General features: G+C 39.8%; 1 protein-coding gene across 4 annotated transcripts in view; it reads right to left on the reverse strand.

Moving 5' to 3' along the window:
• The window catches only part of SAMD12 (sterile alpha motif domain containing 12), a 463,668-nt gene that overhangs the window by 11,351 nt on the left and 426,585 nt on the right, over positions 1 to 25,732 (reverse strand). For 3 of the 4 annotated variants that reach the window (XR_011376884.1, XR_009559689.1, XR_009559688.2), the window contains exons 5-6: positions 6,206 to 6,325; positions 660 to 750 (exon numbers count right to left, since the gene is read on the reverse strand). Coding sequence is in view for 1 of the 4 variants with exons in the window: in XM_060287706.1 (XP_060143689.1) it covers positions 6,207 to 6,325 (119 nt within the window). In the remaining 3 variants the exon portion in view is untranslated. Of the gene's footprint in view, positions 1 to 644; positions 751 to 6,205; positions 6,326 to 25,732 lie in introns of those variants that run through there. The other variant, XM_060287706.1, reaches the window with a different exon arrangement.

A 25,732-nucleotide genomic window follows, 5' to 3' on the forward strand; every position in this document is an offset into this window, starting at 1 on the left:
ATCAGAAGAGGAAGGGGTGAGCAAAGAAGCGAAAGAGGAAAGAAGGAAGATGGGGGGCGTGGAAGGAGAGAGTGAGAGCAGAGAGAGAGAAAGGAGCAGAGAGGAAATATTATCTCCAAATCTCACTAATTCTTATGAGATGGAGTTAAAGGTGAGAAAAACAAGGAAGAGTTTTAGAAGGTGAAGGTCAAAAATAGTAAGTGATGAAGCTTGCATTTCAATTGAGGTATTTGAAATCCGTTGTTTTCCAGTACAAAGCAGCTCTAGTAGATGCTAGGGGTTAGGTTAGGGTGGGAGGGATTGGATACAAAGAAGTGCGTGGCATGCTTGCCCAGAAGCAGTTCACAATCTACTGGGGGACTAGGTCCTTCCTGCAGATGGTAGTGTGACAGGTGCCAAATAAAGAAGGCCTAGGTTTTGAAAAACTTTTAATGTCTTCGGATTTTATTTTATAGAGCAACCTTTAGACAAGGTTTCTAGGCATGAGCAGTAATATTTAAAATTTGCTATTTTGATAGTAAACAATAATTTTATAGCTATTGTGTAACTTCAAGTCCAAATATCTATTATGACTCATACTCAACTACATTAGCCCATGGGATTCTCTTAAGGGGTAAATTATATATTTGGCATAAATCCAACGACTGGAAAATACCCACCTCAAAATGCACAATTATGTCATTCCTACAATGCATTTCATGGATGAAACGGAGTCTTCAAATCAGAATGTTCTTGAATGTTGACTGGCATCTGTGAATTATATAAGATCAAGACATCATTCAATGTTAACCATTATCTTGAGCAATCATTCGTTCAGTCATTCATTCAATTATCCCATGATCATTTTTTTGAGATCCTCTTGTGACTTGCCCTGGGAGCTAGAGATACAGTTTGCAAAGAATATGGTCCTTCCCTTTAAAAAGCTCATAGTCTGTGTTAGTCAGGTTCTCTAGAAAGCAGATGCAGTGAGAAATTAGGAGTGTGAGAGGTTTACTGGAGAGTAATGCCATGAAAGTTCAAGGGTGGGGAAACAGGATTGGGAAGGGAAATCCTTCAGCCCAAAAAGCAGATATGACATCTGTGAAGGGAAAGAGGGAAGAAGTATGATGAGGCAGAGAGCGCCTGAGACCACCATGCAGATCTGACCAAGTTGGCCAACTGAAAGATTTCCCGCTAGAGGAGTTCCGAGTGGGCCCTAGTACTGCTATTATGCTCAGTCATTGGCTGGGGCTGCCAGAAAAGGTCGTGGTCTCAGCTTGAAAGCTGGGGCAGATCTTGAAGGCATTAACAGCTGGAGGCTGTCAGCTAGCTGCACTCCTCCCAGTTAAACAGCAAGTTCTTTCTTGAAGGGAGATCAAAGTGACGCAACCTCATGGCTGCCACATAATGTGATTAGGCAGAAGGCAAATAAACAGGTAATTCAAATCCAGTAAGGGTAATGACAGGGTGCCATGGGAGCTTAAAGATGGAGCATGAAAGTTGGACTTGGGAACAGAAAAACTTCCAAGAAGATGTAGTGTTTGGGTTGTTTTTTTTTTAACATCTTTAATGCAGTATAACTGCTTTACAATGGTGTGTTAGTTTCTGCTTTATAACAAAGTGAATCAGCCATACATATATATATATCCCCATATCTTCTCCCTTTTGAGTCTCCCTCCCTCTCACCCTCCCTATCCCACCCCTCTAGGTGGTCACAAAGCACCGAGCTGATCTCCCTGTGCTATGCAGCTGCTTCCCACTAGCTATCGGTTTTACATTTGGTAGTGTATATGTGTCCATGTCACTCTCTCACTTTGTCCCAGCTCACCCTTCCCCCTCCCCGTGTCCTCAAGTCCATTCTCTAGTAGGTCTGTATCTTTATTGCCTTCCTGCTCCTAGGTTCATGACCACCTCAGTGGCTCAGGCCTGACACCCGGCCGGAGCATCAGGACCCTCTCAGCCACACAGCTCAGAAGAAAAGAGAGAAAAAGAAAGAAAGAAAGAAAGAAAGAAAGAAAGAAAAGAAAATACATAAAGTTGTTAAAATAAAAAAAAATTTTTTAATAAAAAAGTAATAAAAAAAAGAAAGAAAGAGAGCAACCAAACCTAAAAACAAATCCACCAATGGTAACAAGCGCTAAAAGCTACACTAAAAAAAATAAATAGACAGAACCCTAGGACAAATGGTAAAAACAAAGCTTTTGGGAAGTCTGAGGTCTTCTGCCAGCGTTCAGTAGGTGTTCAGTAGGAGTTGTTCCACGTGTCGATGTATTTTTGATGTATTTGTGGGGAGGAAGGTGATCTCCACGTCTTACTCCTCCGCCATCTTGAAGGTCTCTCGAAGATGTAGTTTTTAAGATGATGCCAGCATTATAAGTAGGAGTTAGTCAAATAAAGGGAGTAGGGATAGGTACAGAGGGTTCAAGGCAGGGAAACATGATGTACAAAGCCTTGTGGGAGAGAAAGTGTGGCACATTGGGGGGAATGGCAAGACCTACATTATGATTTTAGTATCACATTGGAGGGAGAGTGAAGGAAGAGATGAAGCTGAAGAAATAAATAGTGGGTAAATAACTAAGGTCCTTGCACACCACACTAAGGAATTTGGGCAGGACAACCACATGCAAAGTGGTTTGTGATGTGAGCACTCAGTGACCAACAATTTTCCCCATCAACTTTACTAGAGAAACTTGAAGACCCCATGTTCCACCTCTAGATTTAGGCTCTAGTGATCCTTATGAAAAGGCAAGTATGTTACCTATGAGGAAGCATATAATTCATTGTCACCCATGGTCATTTTTGTTCAATATTTTTATCCAAGGCCACCTAGTCCATCCCCCACTAGGAAAGAAATCACAGGACTGATGGGTTGTGGTTGGAGAAATAAGAAACTTAGAGCCATAGAGCTGTCCATAGCATCAGAGCAAGAATCCAAAGAATCATTCTGGGTTCCCAGTATCATGAAGGGGGGCGGAAAAGAGCCAAGAATGGGTTTTCCTACTTCTAATTTAGAGAGCAGTGTTTTCTTAAAAAATGAGCCCAGAGATTTCACTGTTGTTATTCTATTCTGAGGAATAATCATAAATTTAAAGTTTTATAATGTTTGCTGATGGCAATAATGATGGCTAACATCTAGATGGCTTTTGTCGTTACCATGCTAAGTGTTTCACACTTGATTTTATATAATGCCCGGGATAGCTATATTGTCCTAAGAAATAGGAACTGTTAATTATGCCCGTTTTCCTATCAGAAAATTAAAGCTCAGAGAGGTTAACATGTCTGAGGTCACACAGTTACTGCGCACAAAGAGGTTAAACAAAACATTATTTTCAAAAATCATAGACAATCTACAGGAAACTATTCAATAAATCTTGGGCAAGTGCATATAAAGAAATAGTAAGTAGTTATTAGAAAGATGTTTTCGAATTGTCTTTAATGACATTAACAAATATTTATGGTATGTTTTTTAGTGAAAAAAGTGGAATGCAAAATTGTACATACAATATGATCTTCCTAGGAAACCAAAAACAAAATGAAAATACAAACTACAGAATAGGAGAAAATATTTGCAAATGATATGACCGACAAAGGCTTAATTTCCAAAATATACAAACAGGTCACATAACTCAACAACAACAAAAAAACAAACAACCCAGTCAAAAAATGGACAGAAGACCTAAATAAATATTTCTCCAAAAGAAATACACATGACCAATAGGCACATGAAAAGATGCTCAACATCACTAATTATTAGAAAAATGTAAATCAAAACTACAATGAAGTATCACCTCACACTGATCAGAATGGCCATGATTAAAAAGTCTACAAATAACAAATGCTGGAGAGGGTGTGGAGAAAAGGGAACCTTCCTACACTGTTGGTGGGAATGAAAGTTGATGTAGCCACTAGGGAAAACAGTATGGACATTCCTCAGAAAGCTAAAACTTGAATTACCATATGATCCAGCAATCCCAGTCCTGGGTATATACCCAGACAAAACTGTAAGTCAAAAAGGTACATGCACCCCTATGTTCACAGCAGCACCTTCACAATAGCCAAGACATGGAAAAACCTAAATGTCCATTGATAGATGAATGGATAAAGAAGATGTGGTACATTTTTACAGTGGAATACTACTCAGGCATAAAAAAGAATGAAATACAGCCATTTGCAGCACCTTGGGTGCAACTGGAGATTATCATACTAAGTGAAGTAAGTCAGAAAGAGAAAGACAAATGCCATATGATATCACTTATATGTGGAATCTAAAATATGACAAAAATGAACCTATCTATGAAACAGAAACAGAATCACAGACGTAGTGAACAGACTGGTGGTTGCCAAAGGGGAGGGGTTTGGGGGAGGAATGGAGTGGGAGGTTGATGTTAGCAGATGTAAGCTTTTATATATAGAATGTTTAAACAAGATCCTACTGTATAACACATAGAACTATATTCAATATCCTATAATAAACCATAATGGAAAAGAATATATAAATATGTACAACAGAATCATTTAGCTGCACAGCAGAAATTAACACAACATTGCAAATCAACTATACATCAAAAAATATATTAAGACAATATGGTCTTATTTTTAAAAAACAGCTTCACTGAGCCATAATTTACACGTCATAACATTTACCATTTTTAAGTGTGCAATTTAATGATTTGTAGAAAATCTTCAGAGTTATGCAACCATTACTACAATCCAGTTTTAGAATGTTTCCATCACTCTCCCCAAACTCCCACAAAAAAAAATCTCTTATGCCTATTTTCAGTTAATCCCTATTCCTACCCTCAGTCATAGTCAACTCTAATATATTTTCTTTCTTCATAGATTTACCTTTTGGGGGGTTTCATATAGATGGAATCATATAATACATGATCATTGTGTCTGGCTTCTTTTAATTAGCATAAAAATTTTGAGGTTTATCCATGTTGTAGCACGAATGATAATTTCTTACTTTTATGTCCTGAATAGTATCCCATTGTATGGTTATAACATATTTTATTTCTCCACTCCACAGTTGGTGGACATTTAGATTGTTTCTACTCTTGGGCAATTATGAATAATATTGCTATGAACATTTGTATACAAGTCTTTGTGTGGACATATGTTTTGTTTCTTTTGTTTCTTTTGTTTTTGTTTTTGTTTTGCGGTACACAGGCCTCTCACTGTTGTGGCCTCTCCCGTTGCAGAGCACAGGCTCCGGACGCGCAGGCTCAGCGGCCATGGCTCACGGGCCCAGCCGCTCCGCGGCATGTGGGATCTTCCCGGACCGGGTCACGAACCCGTGTCCCCTGCATCGGCAGGCGGACTCTCAACCACTGCGCCACCAGGGAAGCCCTTTGTTTTGGTTTTTAAGTAGATATCTCAGTATGGAATTGCTGTGTAATATGGTAAATATATATTTAACTTTTCAAGAAAGCACAAACTAGTTTTCAATGTGGGTGTTCCATTTTACATTCCCACCATCAGCTGAAGAGGATTCCATTTTCTCCACATCCTCACCAACACTTGTAATTGTCTGTATTTTTATTGTAGCCATTCTAGTAGATTTGAAGCGATAGCTCTTTGTGGTTTTAATTTGCATTTACCAAAAGACTAACGATGTTGAACATTTTAACGTAAGTATTTGCCATGTACATATCTTCAAAACTCTCCCATTTTTATTGGGTTGTTTGCTTTCTTATAGTTGAATTTTAACTGTTCTGTATATCTTGTGGGTACAAGTTCTTTATCAGATTTGCAAATATTTTCTCAGTTTGTGGCTTGATTTTTCCTTAGGAAGTCTTTCAAAGGGCAGACATTCTTAATTTTGATAAAGTACAATGTAACAATTTATCCTTCTATGGATTATATTTTTTGTGATATCTAAGAAATCTCTGCCTAATCCATGGTTCCAAAGATTTTCTCTTATGTTTTCTTTTAGAAGTCTCATAGTTTTAAGTTTTGCACTTAGGCCCATGATCTATTTTTAGTTAATATATTTTTGTGTATAATGTGAGGTATGAACTGAAGTTCATTTTTTATTTATTTTTTACATATTGACTGCCAATTATTCCAGTGTCATTTGTTAAAAAGACTATCGTTCTCAATGGAATCACCTTTCCCCCTTCATTGCAAATCAATTGACCATATAGGTATATTTCTGGACTCTGTTGTATACCACTGGTCTATGTGTCCATTTTGCTACCAATACCACAGTGTTTTGGTGGCTTACCTTAGTCATTCTCAACTGGAAGTGACCTTGCTCCTCCAGGGGAAAATTGCACACCTGAAATTTCTTGCTTGACTTCTTCCCTTTCCTGTCCCACTCTCTCCACTTCCTTCCTGGTTTGTCCTGGGAACACAAATTAATAAGTCATTCACACAAATTCCTTATCTCTGAGTCTTTTGGGGGGAGCCTAACCTAAGACATGAAAACAGTACAGCACCCAGAACATTGTTATTACTCAATAAACGTTAGCTATTATGAGTATTGTTAATTTTCCTCACCTCATTTTTTTGGGGGAACCCTTTTACAAAAGTGGGAAATTATGCCATTTTGCAGTTTTCCTTTGGGCAGGAAATACCAAATGGTATTACTAATAATAATACTTTATGGTATTATTTAACTATCTTTGCATAATATTTATACTTAGTAAGTCACTAAGTATTACTATCTTTGATTAGTATTACAAGAGTGGTGTGTCTTCATTCTAATTACCTAATGTGTCTGTCTTTTCTTTTTTTTTTTAACATCTTTATTGGGGTATAATTGCTTTACAATGGTGTGTTAGTTTCTGCTTTATAACAAAGTGAATCAGTTATACATATACATATGTTCCCATATCTCTTCCCTCTTGCGTCTCCCTCCCTCCCACCCTCCCTATCCCAACCCTCCAGGTGGTCACAAAGCACCAAGCTGATCTCCCTATGCTATGCGACTGCTTCCCACTAGCTATCTACCTTACGTTTGGTAGTGTATATATGTCCATGCTTCTCTCTCGCTTTGTCACAGCTCACCCTTACCCTAACTAATGTGTCTGTCTTTAACTTTTGAAATCTCAAATCTAGATTACACAAATCATGGTTTCGGCATAAGGACTACAAAAATAAACAAAGAACAGGCTTCCCTGGTGGCGCAGTGGTTGAGAGTCTGCCTGCCGATGCAGGGGACACGGGTTCGTGCCCTGGTCCGGGAAGATCCCACATGCCGCAGAGCGGCTGGGCCCGTGAGCCATGGCCGCTGAGCCTGCGCGTCCGGAGCCTGTGCTCCGCAATGGGAGAGGCCACAACAGTGAGAGGCCCGCATACCGCAAAAAAAAAATAAAATAAAATAAACAAAGAACAACCATTGACAACCTAGAGTGATCATGGCAAAGACAAAATACAGATTAAGACTTTGAAGTATCAAGAATCAATGCCAAAGATACAAGATGGGGAGTCCCATGTGTGGCTGGGAAATCCAACGAGAGCACAGACCCTCTCTAACTGTGCAATGGAAGCCAATCCAACCTTAAGCTGCCTGACCTGGCACCTTCTCAAAGACCCAAGAATAAAGGGATTATACTTAGCACCAGTTCAGATGTAAAGATCGTTCCAATTTTGGTCTTTACAACCTAGAAGAGATATAACAAAGTAGAAAAGGGTTCTGAAAAGAGCAAAGAAACAGTAATTGGCAAATTGAACCTCTGAGGAAAGGTTAAATGAGTTTGGATTGTTTACCCAGAGAAAGAAAGGCCAAAGGTCTACTTAATACTTGTCTTGAAGAATTTCAAGTTGGTATCTGACCAGATAGTTTACATCTGCAGAAAAGAAAATGAACTCCCCCCAGCCTGCTGTGTAAATAATTTAAGAGTTAGGATGGAATAAGAAATTGAGATTCAAAATAGCAAGAACTTCTTGATTCGGGAGTAATTAAGGTTTGCAAAAATCCACTACTAGTAGTGGAATTTCTGTTCCTAGTGATCTGTGAAACACAAGCACATTGCCATTCATAAGCATAAATGGATGCTTTTCAAAGGGTGGCTGAAAACCCATGAAGGGTCCCATCACTAATGTGACTAGATCTGTTTAACCTCATCTGTGGTTGCACCATCTGCTGTTCAGACCAGCATTTGATCAGCTGGGGGCTCTGCCAGCCTCCCTCAACCTTAGGAGGGCTGAAGAGAAGCTGAGAGGATCACCATCCTTAACCATATTTTTCACTTACTGGCTGTATCAGTTAGTTTTCACTGCATAACAAAATACACCAAAACCCAGTGGCGTAAAATAATTATTTATTTCCTCGTGTGGGTTTGGGTGGCTTGGCTCCAAGCTGTGGCTGCTGCATTGGCCCTGCTTCATAAATGTTCTCTGTAGAACCTGCGTGAAGGGCAAATAGCGACCCGGGGGAAAGCACTCCTGATGGTGATAGGTGAAGTACAAAAGGGCAAGCAAGCCCCACCGCACAAGCACATTTCAAACCCTTGCTTGCATCACATTTACTAACATGTCATTGGTCAAACTCAAAGCCAAGAGAAATGAAGGTACATTGTGTCTCTTGTGGGAGGCACTGCAAAGATACAAGACCAAGGGTATGGATATAGCAAGGAGTAAAGTATCAGAGCCACTAATCCTATCTACATCCTCCTTGCATTGGCTGAACTAAGCTTCATTCCTCATATTGGCAATAGAAATGACCTTGTCCCTTGATATTGCTTTAGAAGGCGGATGACTAGATGTCATGCCATGAGCTAAGGATTACTCTAGGCTAGAGTGGTATCTCTATCTTTCCCCGTCCTACAAATCCCCCCACAGCAGAAATTCATCCACCTCCTATATTTTTAATCTGGATTAATTAAATCACAATCTACCCAGTCATCCAATTCAGAAACCCAAACTTCAGCGTTGATCCTCCTTTTTCTTCATCCTTCATACAATTTGTTTTAAGTCCCTTTAATCTACATCTGGAATGAAATACTCTCCCACTCTCTCTGCTACCTTCCTCACTGAGATGTTCATAGTCTCTCATTTGGATTACTGCAGTGACCCTAATTGGTCCACCTGCCACTGTTCTTCACCATCTTGGTCCACCTACTCTATTGCAGTCAATTTCCTTTGGAAAAAGGAAATTAGATCATGTCAAAACCTGCTTAGGCAAAAGTCAAAGGACAGATTTTTTTTTTTTAAAGGACAAATTCCAAAATCTCTACCATGACATTCAAGGACCTCGAAAATCTTGCTCCATCTCCCGCTTTATCTCATCTCAATCTACCTGTACTCCAGTCACACCCGGGGACCACACATTCTTTAACCATGCCACTCACTTCAACAAATCACTGTATTTGTCTCTGCTAGTCCCTATGTTTGGAATGCCCTTCCATACATCCTCTACCAGACCAAAATTTCTAACTATTATCATCAAACATCACTGTCGTTTCAGAAGTCATCGTTTTCTTCTCTGTGTTCCCATGGTGCTTTGTTCATCATGTCATCCCACTACAGACTTCACATAAACGTGCATGTATCGATTACTCACAAAAACCCCAGGAAGAAAGAAGTGCATCAATAACTCCCGCACAATGCAGAAAACTTTTCAGAAAGCACTTAGCCTGGAAGCTGTTCTTTCCCTTCCTGAGACCTGGGGTGTTCTACAGAACCCCTCACATCACTAAATTTCAGTACTGACAAGGAATCTATGTGGCTGGAACAGACAGTAATGCAGAGTGGACGGTGGAGAATAGTGAGTATCCTACAGTCCAGCACAGCACACGTTTGGGCAACAGCAAATTAGGAACAACAAAAGCTTGGATTGTAGTGAAATATAATGAAATATAGTCAAGTCTTAAGTGAAGACTTAAGACTTGAACCTTGAGAGCAATGGCAGAAAAAGAGAATAATTTTCTGTAACAGTATGTCAGCCTCGGAATAAAAAACTAAGCAAATGGTCTAGCATGGGACCAGTTTTAGACCCACTGAAGCGACTGAGCAGACAGATACAGAACCTGGAAATAAGCTGAAAAGAACTAGACCCCACCATGATGGTGACATCCCTTTGGGCGACACTGTTAGCAACACTGCTCATACTTTAATTAAATTTTAGTTAGCTGTGCATACTAGTTATGGCTTAGTTATTAAACTTTAATACTGCATATACATGTATAATCAACATGCATATATTTATTAGTACCTATTTAGTAAATTACATCGAATCTATTTTAAGTTGTGGGTCCAACCTGACTATTTAATCCTTTTCATTGATTTTTATTAAGTCCTGGGTAGAAAACTGTTGAATTTTACCAAAGTTAGAATGGACTCAACTCTAAATTAAAATAAGAATCTAATGATCAGAGCACACAGGCCAGATACATCATTACAGGGGTGGCTGAACAACGTTTTTCTTGTTGGGGAGGCCACATGTAATGATAGTTCCTAATACAGTATCTTAAAGTTCTTTATAGTTCAACTTAGTTATGAGAGCTGCAAAACCAGGCATCACATTGTATCCACTGTAGACCCTAGTGCGGTGTCTGGCACACCATATGTACTCAGCCAGTGCTCACTGATCTAAATTGTATTGGTACCAGAAGGATGCCCACTGATGCTCCCTGGCCTGGAATGAAAATGGATGTGCTTCAAGGAGGGTGATGCTAGGCTCCTCCTTGGACCAAAGCCTTGGGGAGTTGCTATATTGCTACAATGGAGCACGGTGTGGGGAGGGTGCATATGGCAGAGAATTCATTACTTTTTCATAACATACCTTAGCACAATTCTAGTCTGTCTAGCTTCTGGGAGGATGAATAATGAAAAGGATATGGTACGTGTCCGAATCAGCAATGTCCATGCACACAGAGTTGAATAAAGGGAAGCAGCCTGGAATACTTATTCTGGTTTTAGATATTTTTTTCCTTCGCATTCTTTAGTTAATCCACCCAGCTGAGCAAAATTATGTGTCACAAGCATAGTAGTACATCGAAGCATTTCTATACAGTGCCGAATACTTTTTGTGTCATATAGCATACTTTTTCCTCATAATATATAGCGCTAATACATGATTTATTTTCTGCCTTATGTAATGAATAATCTCAAAGTTACTATCCTGTTTTAGTGGAAAGCAGGGGGAGCTATAAAATGGGACTAAACTGGCATGGAATTAGCTGAGGAATCCGCTGTGTCAGTCATTCCAGCTCAAGCAGGGTCGCTCTGCAGCTCAGTAACCATAAAAAGACCCATTGATAGCAACTCCGTTCATGGCAGTGGCACTTTATGTGGCAATAATAATAACATACAGTCACTTACACCAAGCCCAAGCAAAACGTTTGTGGTATAAGATAACATCGGATTGTATCAGTGTGAACGTTTGGCCTAATATCACTTGCTTGGACCCAAAAGTCAGCCAACTTGCTTTAAGATGTGAATGCCATTTTCTGTGGGTGGAAGGACAGAGCTGAGATTCCCTTTTGTGTTTCAGCGGTTTTTTGGAGCAACACTGGCTAGCAAGGCTCCACAGGGGCCAGAGCCCTGGATGTTTTGAAAAGGCTCTAGGGATGTACTAGAAAGAGAAACTCTTGTACTCAGTATTTTTTAAGTAGCTGAAAGTAAATTAAAAACAAATACTACTATACTTATCAGTTCCTACATTCCCCAGAATATCCAGATTTTGAGTGTATAATTCAATTTAAGAAGACTTTATTGGGCACCCATCATGTACAAAGGCACTGTGCTAGACATTCATGGAAATACAGAGATAAAATTACCATATAGAAAGGGGAGAGTATATATGCAAATTACAATAAAATATGGCAAAATGCTGGGGGAAGAGATGAAAAATGCTTTGCTAGAGAGTTCTGAGTAGAGTGGCAGAATACCCAGTGGAGAGAAGGAACAAAGATTCAAATAGCCATTGGTCATTTGCTCTTTACAGGCATCAATATTTGATATGAATAAATGAATGAATCAATGATATATTTTGTCAGATGAGCTATGAGAGGTCAGTATGTTTTTGTTTTTGTTTTTGTTTGCGGTACGCAGGCTTCTCACTGTTGTGGCCTCTCCCGTTGCAGAGCACAGGCTCCGGACGCGCAGGCTCAGTGGCCATGGCTCACGGGCCCAGCCGCTCCGCGGCATGTGGGATCTTCCCGGACCGGGGCACGAACCCGTGTCCCCTGCATCGGCAGGCGGACTCTCAACCACTGCACCACAAGGGAAGCCCAAGATCAGTATGGTTTTTAATCTACAGAAAGGGGAAGAAGAGGACATTCCAGATGGAGGAAAAAATATAGGCGATGACACAGCAGCAAGAAAATTCACTTTAATACTGGGGAAAAACATGGTTTTGTATGATTGGAAGAGGTTTCATAGAGCAGGCAAGGCTAGGTACACTGAAGTCATGTTTCGTCAGGACTACAAAGTCAGGATGAGAAACATATTTAATTAAGGAATAGCAATCAAAATTGGTAAAAGATGTGATTTGAACAGGACATTGGGAAGATGAATGTATTCTTGGAGTGAAGTACATGGCTTTGGACCAGAGAGACCTGGCCTCCAATATTAGTTCCACCAGTTATAAACTGAATGATTCTGTGCATGTTACTTAACCTCTCTAAGTCCCAGACCATTCATTAGTAAAATGGTGATAATAAGTCCACCTTGAATGTACAAATCCATGGACCTGAAGAACGCCAACTCCAGAGTAAAGCTACCTTAAGCAAGGGAAGGTTGGAAATTGGTCTGAAGAAGATACAAAGGGAATTGGTCTGAAGAAGATACAAAGGGAATTTTAGCTTTTGCTGAAGAAAATACGGCAAAAGATTAGCACTGTCAGTCCTAGGTGTTGAGAACATTTACATTACTATCAACTGTTCTAAATGCTGGAAATACTTCATAAGTAAATAAGCCCAACTTACAGCCATGGTTGCTGGACATAATATTCATCAAGTGTGTGACACAAGTCCTGGCATAGAGCAAGGTTTCATAAATGAAAGCTATTTTATTGTTGTTTTTACAATGTTATAATGAGGTCGGTGGAATAGAAAGTATAGAATGAAAGAGAAGAGAATAAAATCTGTAGAATAAAATCATGGGGCATGGAGGACTTCCACTTACAGCCAAGATGGAATAACAGGGACTAGACTTGTCTTCCTACTTAAAACAACTGAAAAAATGGACAAATATACGAAACAAAGTTTTTCAAGGCAGTGGACATCAGACACTGAAGGGCAGTGTTCTCAGAAAGATGGGAAACAAATGAGGTGAACCCTGTGATGGCTCCAATATATTGGTTGGAGAGAGTTTCCAGGCTTTGGAACAGGAAAGGAAAAAGAACTCAGGAGGATCCCAGTGGTCTTCCTGAGTTGAGGAGACAAAGATGAGGGTACAGTGCAGTCAAGCCCCCAAGGCTCTAGAGTTTTCATGGGAGAATACATGAGAAGAGAGAACCCCGCGGGTCTGTAGAGGACATCTCTTGCATATTCAGCTGAGTAATGATCAGTACCCAAGGCTGAGGATAGAACAATCCAGGAGGATCAAAGGAAACGGTCCCGAGGATCTCTCACAGGGCCAGGAAGATTGCGTGCTCACACCAGCAAGAGCAGAAAATGTCATAATTCACAAGGCATAAAGCAGAGTACTCAGAAGGGCTTTACTTCTCTAATGGAGAAAAATTAATCCTGGATTAAGTGCTGCTCTGTTTTTCTGCCTAACAAAGCTTTACAGCAAGACCCAAAAGAATCAAACCGTTTCCAATTTCCAGGTAACTTAACTGTATACCAGAACAAAGCTCACAAATATTTATGGGAATATAAAAATAAACAGAGCCCAACAAGGTAAAACTCACAATATTTAGAGATTAATCTAACAATAGATGAATAATACCTGTATACTGAAAATGATAAAACGCTGCTGTGGTTCACTTAAGCAGACATGATAAATGAAGAGATATACTCTGCCCATGGGTCTGAAGGCTTGGCATTACAATACATCTATTTTCTCCAAGGTGATCTTATAGATTCAATACAATCCCAGTCAAAATCCATAAAATTTGTATGGAAATTCAATGGACTGGATTAAGGCCTGTGCAGATGGGGAGAGGCAGCATATGGAAAGGAGGGCCTCTGGACTGTGGAGTTCTGGAGTTTGGAGCCCTTTTACCAGGATAGATTACTGGAAGTGGGATGGCAGGGTCAAAAGAGAACAATTAGGGCTTCCCTGGTGGCACACTGGTTGAGAGTCCACCTGCTGATGCAGGGGACACGGGTTCGTGCCCTGGTCCGGGAAGATCCCACATGCCGCAGAGCAGCTGGGCCCGTGAGCCATGGCCGCTGAGCCTGCACGTCCGGAGCCTGTGCTCCACAATGGGAGAGGCCACAACAGTGAGAGGCCCGCGTACCACAAAAAAAAAAAAAAAAAAAAAAAAAAGAGAACAATTAAAACATGCCCTGAGCAGAAGCAAGAAGAACTACAATCCTGCAGCCTGTGGAACAAAAACCACATTCATAGAAAGAGAGACAAGATGAAAAGGCAGAGGGCTATGTACCAGATGAAGGAACAAGATAAAACCCCAGAAAAACGATTAAATGAACTGGAGATAGGCAACCTTCCAGAAAAAGAATTCAGAATAGTGATAGTGAAGATGATCCAGGACCTCGGAAAAGAATGGAGGCAAAGATCAAGAAGATGCAAGAAATGTTTAACAAAGACCTAAAAGAATTAAAGAACAAACAGACAGAGATAAACAATACAATAACTGAAATGAAAAATACACTAGAAGGAATCAATAGCAGAAAAACTGAGGCAGAAGAACAGATAAGTGACCTGGAAGACAGAATGGTGGAATTCACTGCTGCGGAACAGAATAAAGAAAAAAGAATGAAAAGATATGAAGACAGCCTAAGAGACCTCTGGGACAACATTAAACACAACAACATTTGTATTATACGGGTCCCAGAAGGAGAAGAGAGAGAGAAAGGATCAGAGAAAATATTTGAAGAGATTATAGTTGAAAACTTCCCTAACATGGGAAAGGAAATAGCCACCCAAGTCCAGGAAGCGCACAGAGGCCCATACAGGATAAACCCAAGAAGAAACATGCTGAGACACATAGTAATCAAATTGGCAAAAATTAAAGACAAAGAAAAATTACTGAAAGCAGCAAGGGAAAAATGACAAATAACATACAAGGGAACTCCCATAAGGTTCACAGCTGATTTCTCAGCAGAAACTCTACAAGCCAGAAGGGAGTGGCATGATATACTTAAAGTGATGAAAGGGAAGAACCTACAACCAAGATTACTCTACCCGGCAAGGATCTCATTCAGACTCAATGGAGAAATCAAAAGCTTTCCAGACAAGCAAAAGCTAAGAGAATTCAGCACCACCAAACCAGCTCTACAACAAATGCTAAAGGAACTTCTCTAAGTGGGAAACACAAGAGAAGAAGAGGACCTACAAAAACAAACCCAAAACAATTAAGAAAATGGTCATAGGAACATACATATCAATAATTACCTTAAACGGGAATGGATTAAATGCTCCAACCAAAAGACACAGGCTCACTGAATGGATACAAAACCAAGACCCATATATATGCTGTCTACAAGAGACCCACTTCAGACCTAGGGACACATTCAGACTGAAAGTGAGGGGATGGAAAAAGATATTCCATGCAAATGGAAATCAAAAGAAAGCTTTGGTAGCAATACTCATATCAGATAAAATGGACTTTAAAATAAAGAATGTTACAAGAGACAAGGAGAGACACTACATAATGATCAACGAATCAATCCAAGAAGAAGATATAACAATTATAAATATAAATGCACCCAACATAGGAGCACCTCAATACATAAGGCAACTGCTAACAGCTATAAAAAAGGAAATTGACAGTAACACAATAATAGTGGGGGACTTTAACACCTCATTTACACCAATGGACAGATCATCCAAACAGAAAATAAATAAGGAAACAGGAGCTTTGAATGACACAGTAGACCAGACAGATTTAATTGATATTTATAGGACATTCCATCCAAAAACAGCAGATTACACTTTCTTCTCAAGTGCACGCGGAACATTCTCCAGGATAGATCACATCTTGGGTCACAAATCAAGCCTCAGTAAATTTAAGAAAACTGAAATCATATCAAGTGTCTTTTCTGACCACAACACTATGAGATTAGAAACAAATTACAGGGAAAAAAACGTAAAAAACACAAACACATGGAGGCAAACAATACGTTACTAAATAACCAAGAGATCACTGAAGAAATCAAGAGGAAATTAAAAAATACCTGGAGACAAATGACAATGAAAACACGACAAGCCAAAACCTACGGGATGCAGCAAAAGCAGTTCTAAGAGGGAAGTTTATAGCAATACAAGCCTACCTCAAGAAACAAGAAAAATCTCAAATAAACAATCTAACCTTACACCTAAAGCAATTAGAGAAAGAAGAACAAAAACCCCCCCAAAGTTAGCATAAGGAAAGAAATCATAAAGATCAGAGCAGAAATAAATGAAATAGAAACAAAGAAAACAATAGCAAAGATCAATAAAACTAAAAGCTGGTTCTCTGAGAAGATAAACAAAATTGATAAACCATTAGCCAGACTCATCAAGAAAAAGAGGGAGAGGACTCAAATCAATAAAATTAGAAATGAAAAAGGAGAAGTTACAAAAGACACTGCAGAAATACAAAGCATCCTAGGAGACTACTACAAGCAACTCTATGCCAATAAAATGGACAACCTGGAAGAAATGGACAAATACTTAGAAAGGTAGAACCTTCCAAGACTGAACCAGGAAGTAATAGAAAAAGTGAACAGACCAATCACAAGTAATGAAATTGAAACTGTGATTAAAAATCTTCCAACAAACAAAAGTCCAGGACCAGATGGCTTCACAGGTGAATTCTATCAAACATGTAGAGAAGCGCTAACACCCATGCTTCTCAAACTCTTCCAAAAATTGCAGAGGAAGGAACACTCCCAAACTCATTCTGTGAGGCCACCATCACCCTGATACCAAAACCAGACAAAGATACCACAAAAAAAGAAAATTACAGACCAATATCACTGATGAATATAGATGCAAAAATCCCAAACAAAATACTAGCAAACAGAATCCAACAACACATTAAAAGGATCATACACCATGATCAAGTGGGGTTTATCCCAGGGATGCAAGGATTCTTCAATATACGCAAATCAATCAATGTGATACACCATATTAACAAACTGAAGAATAAAAACCACATGATCATCTCAATAGATGCAGAAAAATCTTTCGACAAAATTCAACACCGATTTATGATAAAAACTCTCCAGAAAGTGGGCATAGAGGGAATCTACCTCAACATAATAAAGCCGATATGCGACAAACCCACAGCAAACATCATTCTCAATGGTGAAAAACTGAAAGCATTTCCTCTAAGATCAGGAACAAGACAAGGATGTCCACTCTCACCACTGTTATTCAACATAGTTTTGGAAGTCCTAGCCTCGGCAATCAGAGAAGAAAAATAAATAAAAGGAATCCAAATTGGAAAAGAAGAAGTAAAACTGTCACTGTTTCCAGATAACATGATACTATACATAAAGAATCCTAAAGATGCTACCAGAAAACTACTAGAGCTAATCAATGAATTTGGTAAAGTAGCAGGATACAAAATTAATACACAGAAATCTCTTGCATTCCTATACACTAATGATGAAAAATCTGAAAGAGAAATTAAGGACACACTCCCACTTACCACTGCAACAAAAAGAATAAAATACCTAGGAATAAACCTATTTAGGGAGACAAAAGACCTGCATGCAGAAAACTATAAGACACTGATGAAAGAAATTAAAGATAATACCAACAGATGGAGAGATATACCATATTCTTGAATTGGAAGAACTTGGATTGTCAATTAATCTATGACAAAGGAGGCAAGGATATACAATGGAGAAAAGACAGTCTCTTCAATAAGTGGTGCTGAGAAAACTGGACAGCTACATGTAAAAGAATGAAATTAGAACACTCCCTAACACGATACAAAAAAATAAACTCAAAATGGATTAGAGACCGAAATGTAAGACTGGACACTATAAAATTCTTAGAAGGGGCTTCCCTGGTGGCGCAGTGGTTGAGAGTCCGCCTGCTAATGCAGCGGACGCGGGTTTGTGCCCCAGTCTGGGAAGATTCCACATGCCGCGGAGCGGCTGGGCCCTTGAGCCATGGCCGCTGAGCCTGCGCGTCCGGAGCCTGGGCTTCGCAAGGGGAGAGGCCACAACAGTGAGAGGCCTGTGTACCGCAAAAAAAAAAAAAAAAAACTCTTAGAGGAAAACGTAGAAAGAACACTCTTAGATATAAATCACAGCAAGATCTTTTTTGATCCACCTCCTAGAGTAATGGAAATAAAAACAAAAATAAACAAATGGGACCGAATGAAACTTCAAAGCTTTTGCACAGCAAAGGAAACCATAAACAAGACAAAAAGACAACCCTCAGAATGGGAGAAAATATTTGCAAACAAATCAATGGACAAAGGATTAATCTCCAAAATATATAAACAGCTCATGCAGCTCAATATTAAAGAAAGAAACAACCAAATCGAAAAATGAGCAGAAGACCTAAATAGACATTTCTCCAAAGAAGACATACAGATGGCCATGAAGCACATGAAAAGCTGCTCAACATCACTAATTATTAGAGAAATGCAAATCAAAACTACATGAGGTATCACCTCACACCAGTTAGAATGGGCGTCATCAGAAAATCTACAAACAACAAATGCTGGAGAGGGTGTGGAGAAAAGGGAATGCTCTTGCACTGTTGGTGGGAATGTAAATTGATACAGCCACTATTGGTGGTACATATATACAATGGGATATTACTCAGCCATAAAAAGGAATGATATTGGGTCATTTGTTGAGACGTGGATGGATCTAGAGACTGTCATACAGAGTGGATTAAGTCAGAAAGAGAAAAACGAATATCGTATATTAACGCATATACGTGGAACCTAAAAAAATGGTACAGATGAACTGCTTTGCAGGGCAGAAATTGAGACACAGATGCAGAGAACAAACGTATGGACACCAAGGGGGGAAAGCAGCAGGGGGTGGGGTTGGTGGTGTGATGAATTGGGAGACTGGGATTGACATGTATACACTGATGTGTATAAAATGGATGACTAGGGCTTCCCTGGTGGCGCAGTGGTTGAGAGTCCGCCTGCCGATGCAGGGGACACGGGTTCATGCCCCGGTCCGGGAGGATCCCACATGCCGCAGAGCGGCTGGGCCTGTGAGCCATGGCAGCTGGGCCTGTGCGTCTGGAGCCTGTGCTCTGCAACGGGCGAGGCCACAGTGGTGAGAGGCCCGCGTACCGCAAAAAAAAAAAAAAAAAAAAAAGGATGACTAACAAGAACCTGCTGTATAAAAAATAAATAAAATAAAATTTTAAAAAATAATGAGGAATAAATGCCTCAAAAAAAGAAATTCAATAGACCTAGAATAACCAATTCTTTCAAAATGAACAAACTTTACACTTCCTGGTCTGAAGACTTATGAAGTTACAATAATCAAGATAGTGTCATATTGACATCCTTGTAGACAGACTGATCAATGGTACAAAATAGAGGGTCTAGAAACCAAAAAAGAGAGATCCACACATGTACGATGAATTGATTTCAATAAAGCAGAGAAAGAGTTTTGTTAGAGTTTCCAGCAAATGGTGTGGAACGATATACCATCCATATGCAAAAGAAAAAAAGGAATTTTGATCTATATCTCAAGCTATATACAAAAACTGACTGAGTATAGATCATAGACTTAAATGTGAAGCCTGTAACTATACCACTTCAGGAAGGAAACACAGGAGAACATCTTTTCCACCTTGGATTAGGCAACAATTTCCTAGATACAATACCAAAAGCATGATCCATAAAAGAAAAAAGTAAATTGGATTTCATCAAAATTATGAACTTCTCTTCAAAAGACACCATGATGAGAATGAAAAGACAAGTCATAGACTGGGAGAAAATATTTGCAGATCATATAGCTCACAAAGGGCTTGTATTCAGAATATATATAAATGTAATAATAATAATAAATTTGTAATAATAATAATTATTATATGTAATAATGTAATAATAATAATATGTAATAATGTACATTATTACAAAATGTAATAATAATAATAAATTTGTTTAACAAATTTATAATGTAATAATATTATTACAAATAATATTAAATGTAATAATAAAATATAATAATATGTAATGTAATAATGTAATATGTAATGTAATAATAATAAATGTAATAATACATTAAAATGTATTAATAATAATTAATTGTAATAATGTAATAATATTACATTATTAAAATGTAATAATAATAATATTATTATTATGACATGATACTATACATAGAGAATCCTCAAAATGTAATAATAATAATAAATTTGTTTAACAAATAAATTAACATTTTAGCCAAAGATTAAACAGATGCTTCACAAAAGAACACAATAGCAAATAATCACAGGAAAAGATCAATATCATTCTAAAATGTGCAAAATAACCTTTACTGATAGGAAGCAGATAGTTATCTGGCATGGGGAGGACAGAGACATTTGGGAAGGAGAGCCTGAGGCAATTTTTAAGGGTTATGGTTCTGTTCACTATCTTGCGTGTTTCACTGATATATACATATGTCAAAATTTATCAAATTAGACACTTTAGGTGTAGCTTATTATACCTCAATGAAGGCATTGCATAATTATAGGGAATGTGCTCTTATTGGCAGGAAAAGAAAGGAAGAAAACAAAGATGACTCCCAGAAAATGTCAAGCTTTCAAACTTGGGTGACTCCATAAAAGAGAAGGGTGGGGAAGAAACAGATTGGTAGAGGATAATGATTTCATTTGGGACATGTTGACTTTGAAATCCTGATAGGGATATACAGGTGGACTATATAGGTGGAATCTAGGTCTAGACTTTTTCTTTTCCTTTCTTTTCTTTTCTTTTTTTTTTACCGGTACCCAAGCCTCTCACTGTTGTGGCCTCTCCCATTGTGGAGCACAGGCTCCGGACACGCAGGCTCAGCGGCCACGGCTCACGGGCCCAGCCCCTCTGCGGCATGTGGGATCTTCCCGGACCGGGGCACAAACCCGTGTCCCCTGCATCGGCAGGCGGACTCTCAACCACTGCGCCACCAGGGAAGCCCCAAGGTCCAGACTTTTTGAGAGTCTTGGGCAGCAGATAAGGATGGCAGAGACCCTTTAAAAAAGTGATTATTGGATTCCTGAAAATGGATAAGATTTCTAAGGGAAAATGGAAATGCATGGAACTTTTAGGAATTTCTACCAATACAGGGTAGAGGATGAGAAAAGAATAAAAGTGACATGAAAGCGATGGTTGGTAAGGTAGGAAATGTAGTAGGAAATGCAGTATTAAGCAAGGTCACAAATGCAAGGCCTGACAGGGATTCAAAGGTTAAATGGTCTCTAGTATCAACCACATCATTAAAATTGAGGAAGATGAGGACTGAGAAAAAGTTGTAGGTTATCAGTATCTGAGTTTAAAAAACAAAACCAGAAGAAAACCAAAAAAACCCTGTGTGGGTGGGATACTAGAGACCGAAGCCTGCTTTTGAGGGGTTAAATACTGAATGGGTCTAAATAAACAAGTATGTATAACCTCCACTATTTTTAAGAATATAGATGGCAAGTAATTTGTGGAGATGCAGGGTCAATGTAAGTATTTTTTTCCTAGAGTTTGGATACAGTGAGCATGTTTTAGAGGGGGGAGAAAGCAGCAGAAGGAGAGATTGTAGATAGAAACCAAGACAAGATACTACACAGAGATTCTCGTATTTGGCTACAATCAGAACCACCTGGGAGAGCTTTGAAGACACACTGATGCCTCGATGAGTCAAATCAGAATATCTGGGTGGAGCAAAACCCAAGTGGCTTGAGTCATCTCAGGCCAGGCAGCAAGAGTATGGCTAGGAGATACGGTGAAGGGAAAGGGTTACATGGCCACTCTTGGCCTGGGAAACCAAGGGCTCTTCTTCATGTAAGGAGGAGGGAGAGGAGACACTTTCTATAGCTCTTACCCTCTCAGCTTCCACATATAATTATTATTGGGGGTCAAGTTCAATGCAGGGAAATGTGAGCCCTTCAAAGAGAAAGTGTAATTTTAAGGCATCTCCTTTTGTCCTTTCTCTGGATGTTGAAGGTCATGCCAGCCAGTTTCTGCTTCAGCTGCAACAAAGTTAGAGCCAACAGGGAGGCCCGGCCATCCACCACTGTCAGGGGTCACCCCAAGCAATGAAACTGTGCGGCCCACACTCGTCCCTTCTCTCCAGCTTGCAGAGGGTCAGGCTGTCTTGTCTTGCCTTAAAATCCCCGGCTACTGTGCAGTTTTTGTTCTTTCCGGTTTTGATTGATTTTTAAGCTCTTCCAACACTGTAAGCTGGTATCTTTTTGTTGTTGGCAGGTGACTGCTGCCTCGCAGAGATGCACAACAGTATGGGGAAGGGGTGTGGGCTTTAACTGAGACAGGCTAGGGTTCAAGCCTGTGTTCTACCTCTTACATGCTGTGAGCAAGTGTTTTAATTTCTCCAAGCCTAGTTCTAGATCTTTATCTATAAAATTAGAAATAAATAATGCCTATTTTTGTGTTTGTGCATATATGAAAATTAGAGACTTTCTATCATCTATTTATCTATCTATCTAACATCTCTTTATCTATCATCTATCTATCCCGTAATGGAGGATTTGAAGCATAGTGACATCGTGGGTACATTAAATACTAGCTGTTTTTATTATCCTCTTTCGTGTTTTGAAATTTACTTAAAATCTTTGAGACCAGTAATTCTCAAAATGTGCTCCCCAAATCAGAAATATCACTATCACCTGGGAACACATTAGAACGGCAAATTACCTTACTCAGACCTACTGGTTCTGAAACTCTGTGGGCGAGACCCAGGGATCTGTGTCTAACCAAGTTCTCCAGGTGATTCTGATGCATACGCTAAAGTATGAGAACCACTCCTCTAGATTATCGGGTTTGCAAAAGTAAACGGGTAATGAAAGGGGTGGGGCTTGTCCTTGGGCTTTGGAATTCTCAGCTGTGCTTTAGACAGCTGAGGTCTCTGCCTTGTAGAACCAGTAATAATACACACTATATAATTTTTAATTGTTAACCTGGCATTGACTGAGCACTTGCTTTAGGCCAGGCATAGGTTTTACCTAATGGATTTTAATGCCTTTTGTGATTCTCTGATTGTTTCGTTTGCATTACCTGTATTTCCAAACTGACTTCCCTGCTCTCAGAGGGCAGGGTCTTACACAGCATTCGCATATGTCATGGTGCCAAGTACATTATTGCCACCTGCTAGCTAACTGATAGGGTCTGGGGGACTTTTTGTCTTTTTCAAAAATGGTAAAGTTCTGAATAATGAATCAATTTCTTTTTATGTTTTGAAGCATGATAATAAGCGACACAGTCGAGTCTAGGTGTTTTTTTTTTTTTTGAACCTTTATCCTCTCCATCCTCCTCCTAAATCCTTGCTCTCTATTGACCTTTGGGTTTGTCCTCGAAAGATGTCCGCTGGTGTAGCATCTTGGTTTCTGGGTTGATACGTTGGGTTTCTCAACTTCATCCGATTTCAGTTCCGTGCAATAAATAAGAGCCGTTTTAGCTAGAGTTTTAGCTATGAATAGCTTCTCTCCTCATAACTTCATCTTATATTTATTGCTTAAAATGATAGATTGAAAGTCATCACCTAGCAACTGGCACATTTTTCTCTTGTGGTCTAGTTACTTGTAATGATTGACTATTGCGATCGCTTCACTGGCTCGTCCTGGTCAAAAATGGATATAACGGGTCTATAAATAGAGGCCCATTTACATACTCATAGGATTATCAGTGCAACTTACTGAAATGAGTTCATTTGTCCAAAATACTTTGTCTCTCAATTTATTTCTCTCATCTTCAAAAGGAGTACCTGATTCAAGCCTACGTAGGATTTTATACTTACAGTACTTTATTAGTTCTGTTATCTCAAACCCCAGATCTCTTGTTGGAGACTGGCTTTTGTGTCTCTGTGCAGAAAGCAACTAAAAACCGAAAGCAAGAAAGAAGACAAAAATTTTTATATCGCTTCATGTTCATTTCTCGTATAGCACTCTGTCACAAAAAATTAATGCTTTGTACTTTAAAAGAGACTTTCATCCCCAAACCTCAAAGAACCTTATAAATAAGTAAGCATATTATCTACACATACAGGTTGGAAGTGATGCACAAAGTTGTTAAAAGTGCATTGTGCATCATAGCCAAACTGAGGAAGACGCTCCTTTTAATTAAATGCATATAAAATTAGTTGATTTGGTGTTTTAAAATATTTATACTAGGTTCCACTATGCCTCAACAGACCGTGGATATTAACAAAGTTACAATAATGGTAAGCCCAAATTTCTCTGGTCCTTCCTTCCTTCTATATAATTCAAGATCTCAGCTTCCTGCAAATCCCCTTGTGTGTACCTGGGGGTCCCCAGGGGGAATCCCTTCTGTGCTCATGGACCAATGGCTTCCTCTGTTTCACTGAGCATCATTTTCCAATCAGGTGCCAGACTGCAGTTCTCCCTCATTGCCCTGCCAGAAACCTTCATAGAGTTAACTCTGCCTCCTAGGTGCCTGAGTTGCACAGTGTCCAGTGACCTTCAGTGACATGGGAAAGAAGGCCCTCTTCCCTTTGTGTCATATTCTGTTAGGAGGCAGCCCAAGGCAGGGCACTGGGAGCACTAGTGTTTTGTAAGTGGCTTTGCTTTTCAAGGGAAGCAGTTGTATCACTTCTTACTTTTCCCCATGCAGAGCTGGGCTCAGAGATGTGGCCTGATGACAAACATCACGTTGGACTCAGAACCTTGCATCTTCCGTGGTCTTGTCTCATGTTGAGGTTCTATAAGAATGTTATGTTCAGGGCTTCCCTGGTGGCACGGTGGTTGAGAGTCCGTCTGCCGATGCAGGGGACACGGGTTCGTGCCCCGGTCCGGGAAGATCCCACATGCCGCGGAGCGGCTGGGCCCGTGAGCCATGGCCGCTGAGCCTGCGCATCCGGAGCCTGTGCTCCGCAACGGGAGAGGCCACAACAGCGAGAGGCCTGCGTATCGCAAAAAAAAAAAAAAAGTTATGTTCAACCGTAGAGCCCAAAGGCCTGATTGAATCAGGCCAGGTCCTGGAGAATAGGAACTGCTTTTCTCTTGCCCACGGATCAGCCTCCCTGACTCCACAGTTGGGTGGATGTGGAGAGGCAGAGCTTTGAATCAAGCGTAGAACCTCAGCATCAGACAGGCTGGGCTGTGACCCGCAGGGATCAAGACAGCAAGAGCAATCTACACTCACATTGGAACACACAAAAATGTGAACGTCATCCGAGCCACAAACACGGCCACGAAGCATTTTAATTAGAGGAGGGGGATGCTATGAGGAAGTGTGGCAAGTCTATGATTGAGTATCTGAATAAATCTTGTCTGGAATGAGGGAGCAAAGGTGTGAGGCTGTAGATACAGAAGTTTTGCCTCACTTCCCGACAGCATCCAACGCAGAGCAAAGCCTCTCCCTTCTTCAATGCTTCCCCAAATTACCCACCACCAGCCCAAATTTTAGAAATAAATCCTTTCTGACATCCCCTTACTATGACTCCCCCAGGTTCTCTAGGGTGTGCATTCTTGTCCACTCCAATGAGCAATAAACCCAATTGATCAATTACAGCTGTGTTCCTGGAGGTCTTTGGCTGGA

The sequence above is a fragment of the Globicephala melas genome, chromosome 17, assembly GCF_963455315.2.
Source record: "Globicephala melas chromosome 17, mGloMel1.2, whole genome shotgun sequence".
NCBI lineage: Eukaryota > Metazoa > Chordata > Mammalia > Artiodactyla > Delphinidae > Globicephala > Globicephala melas.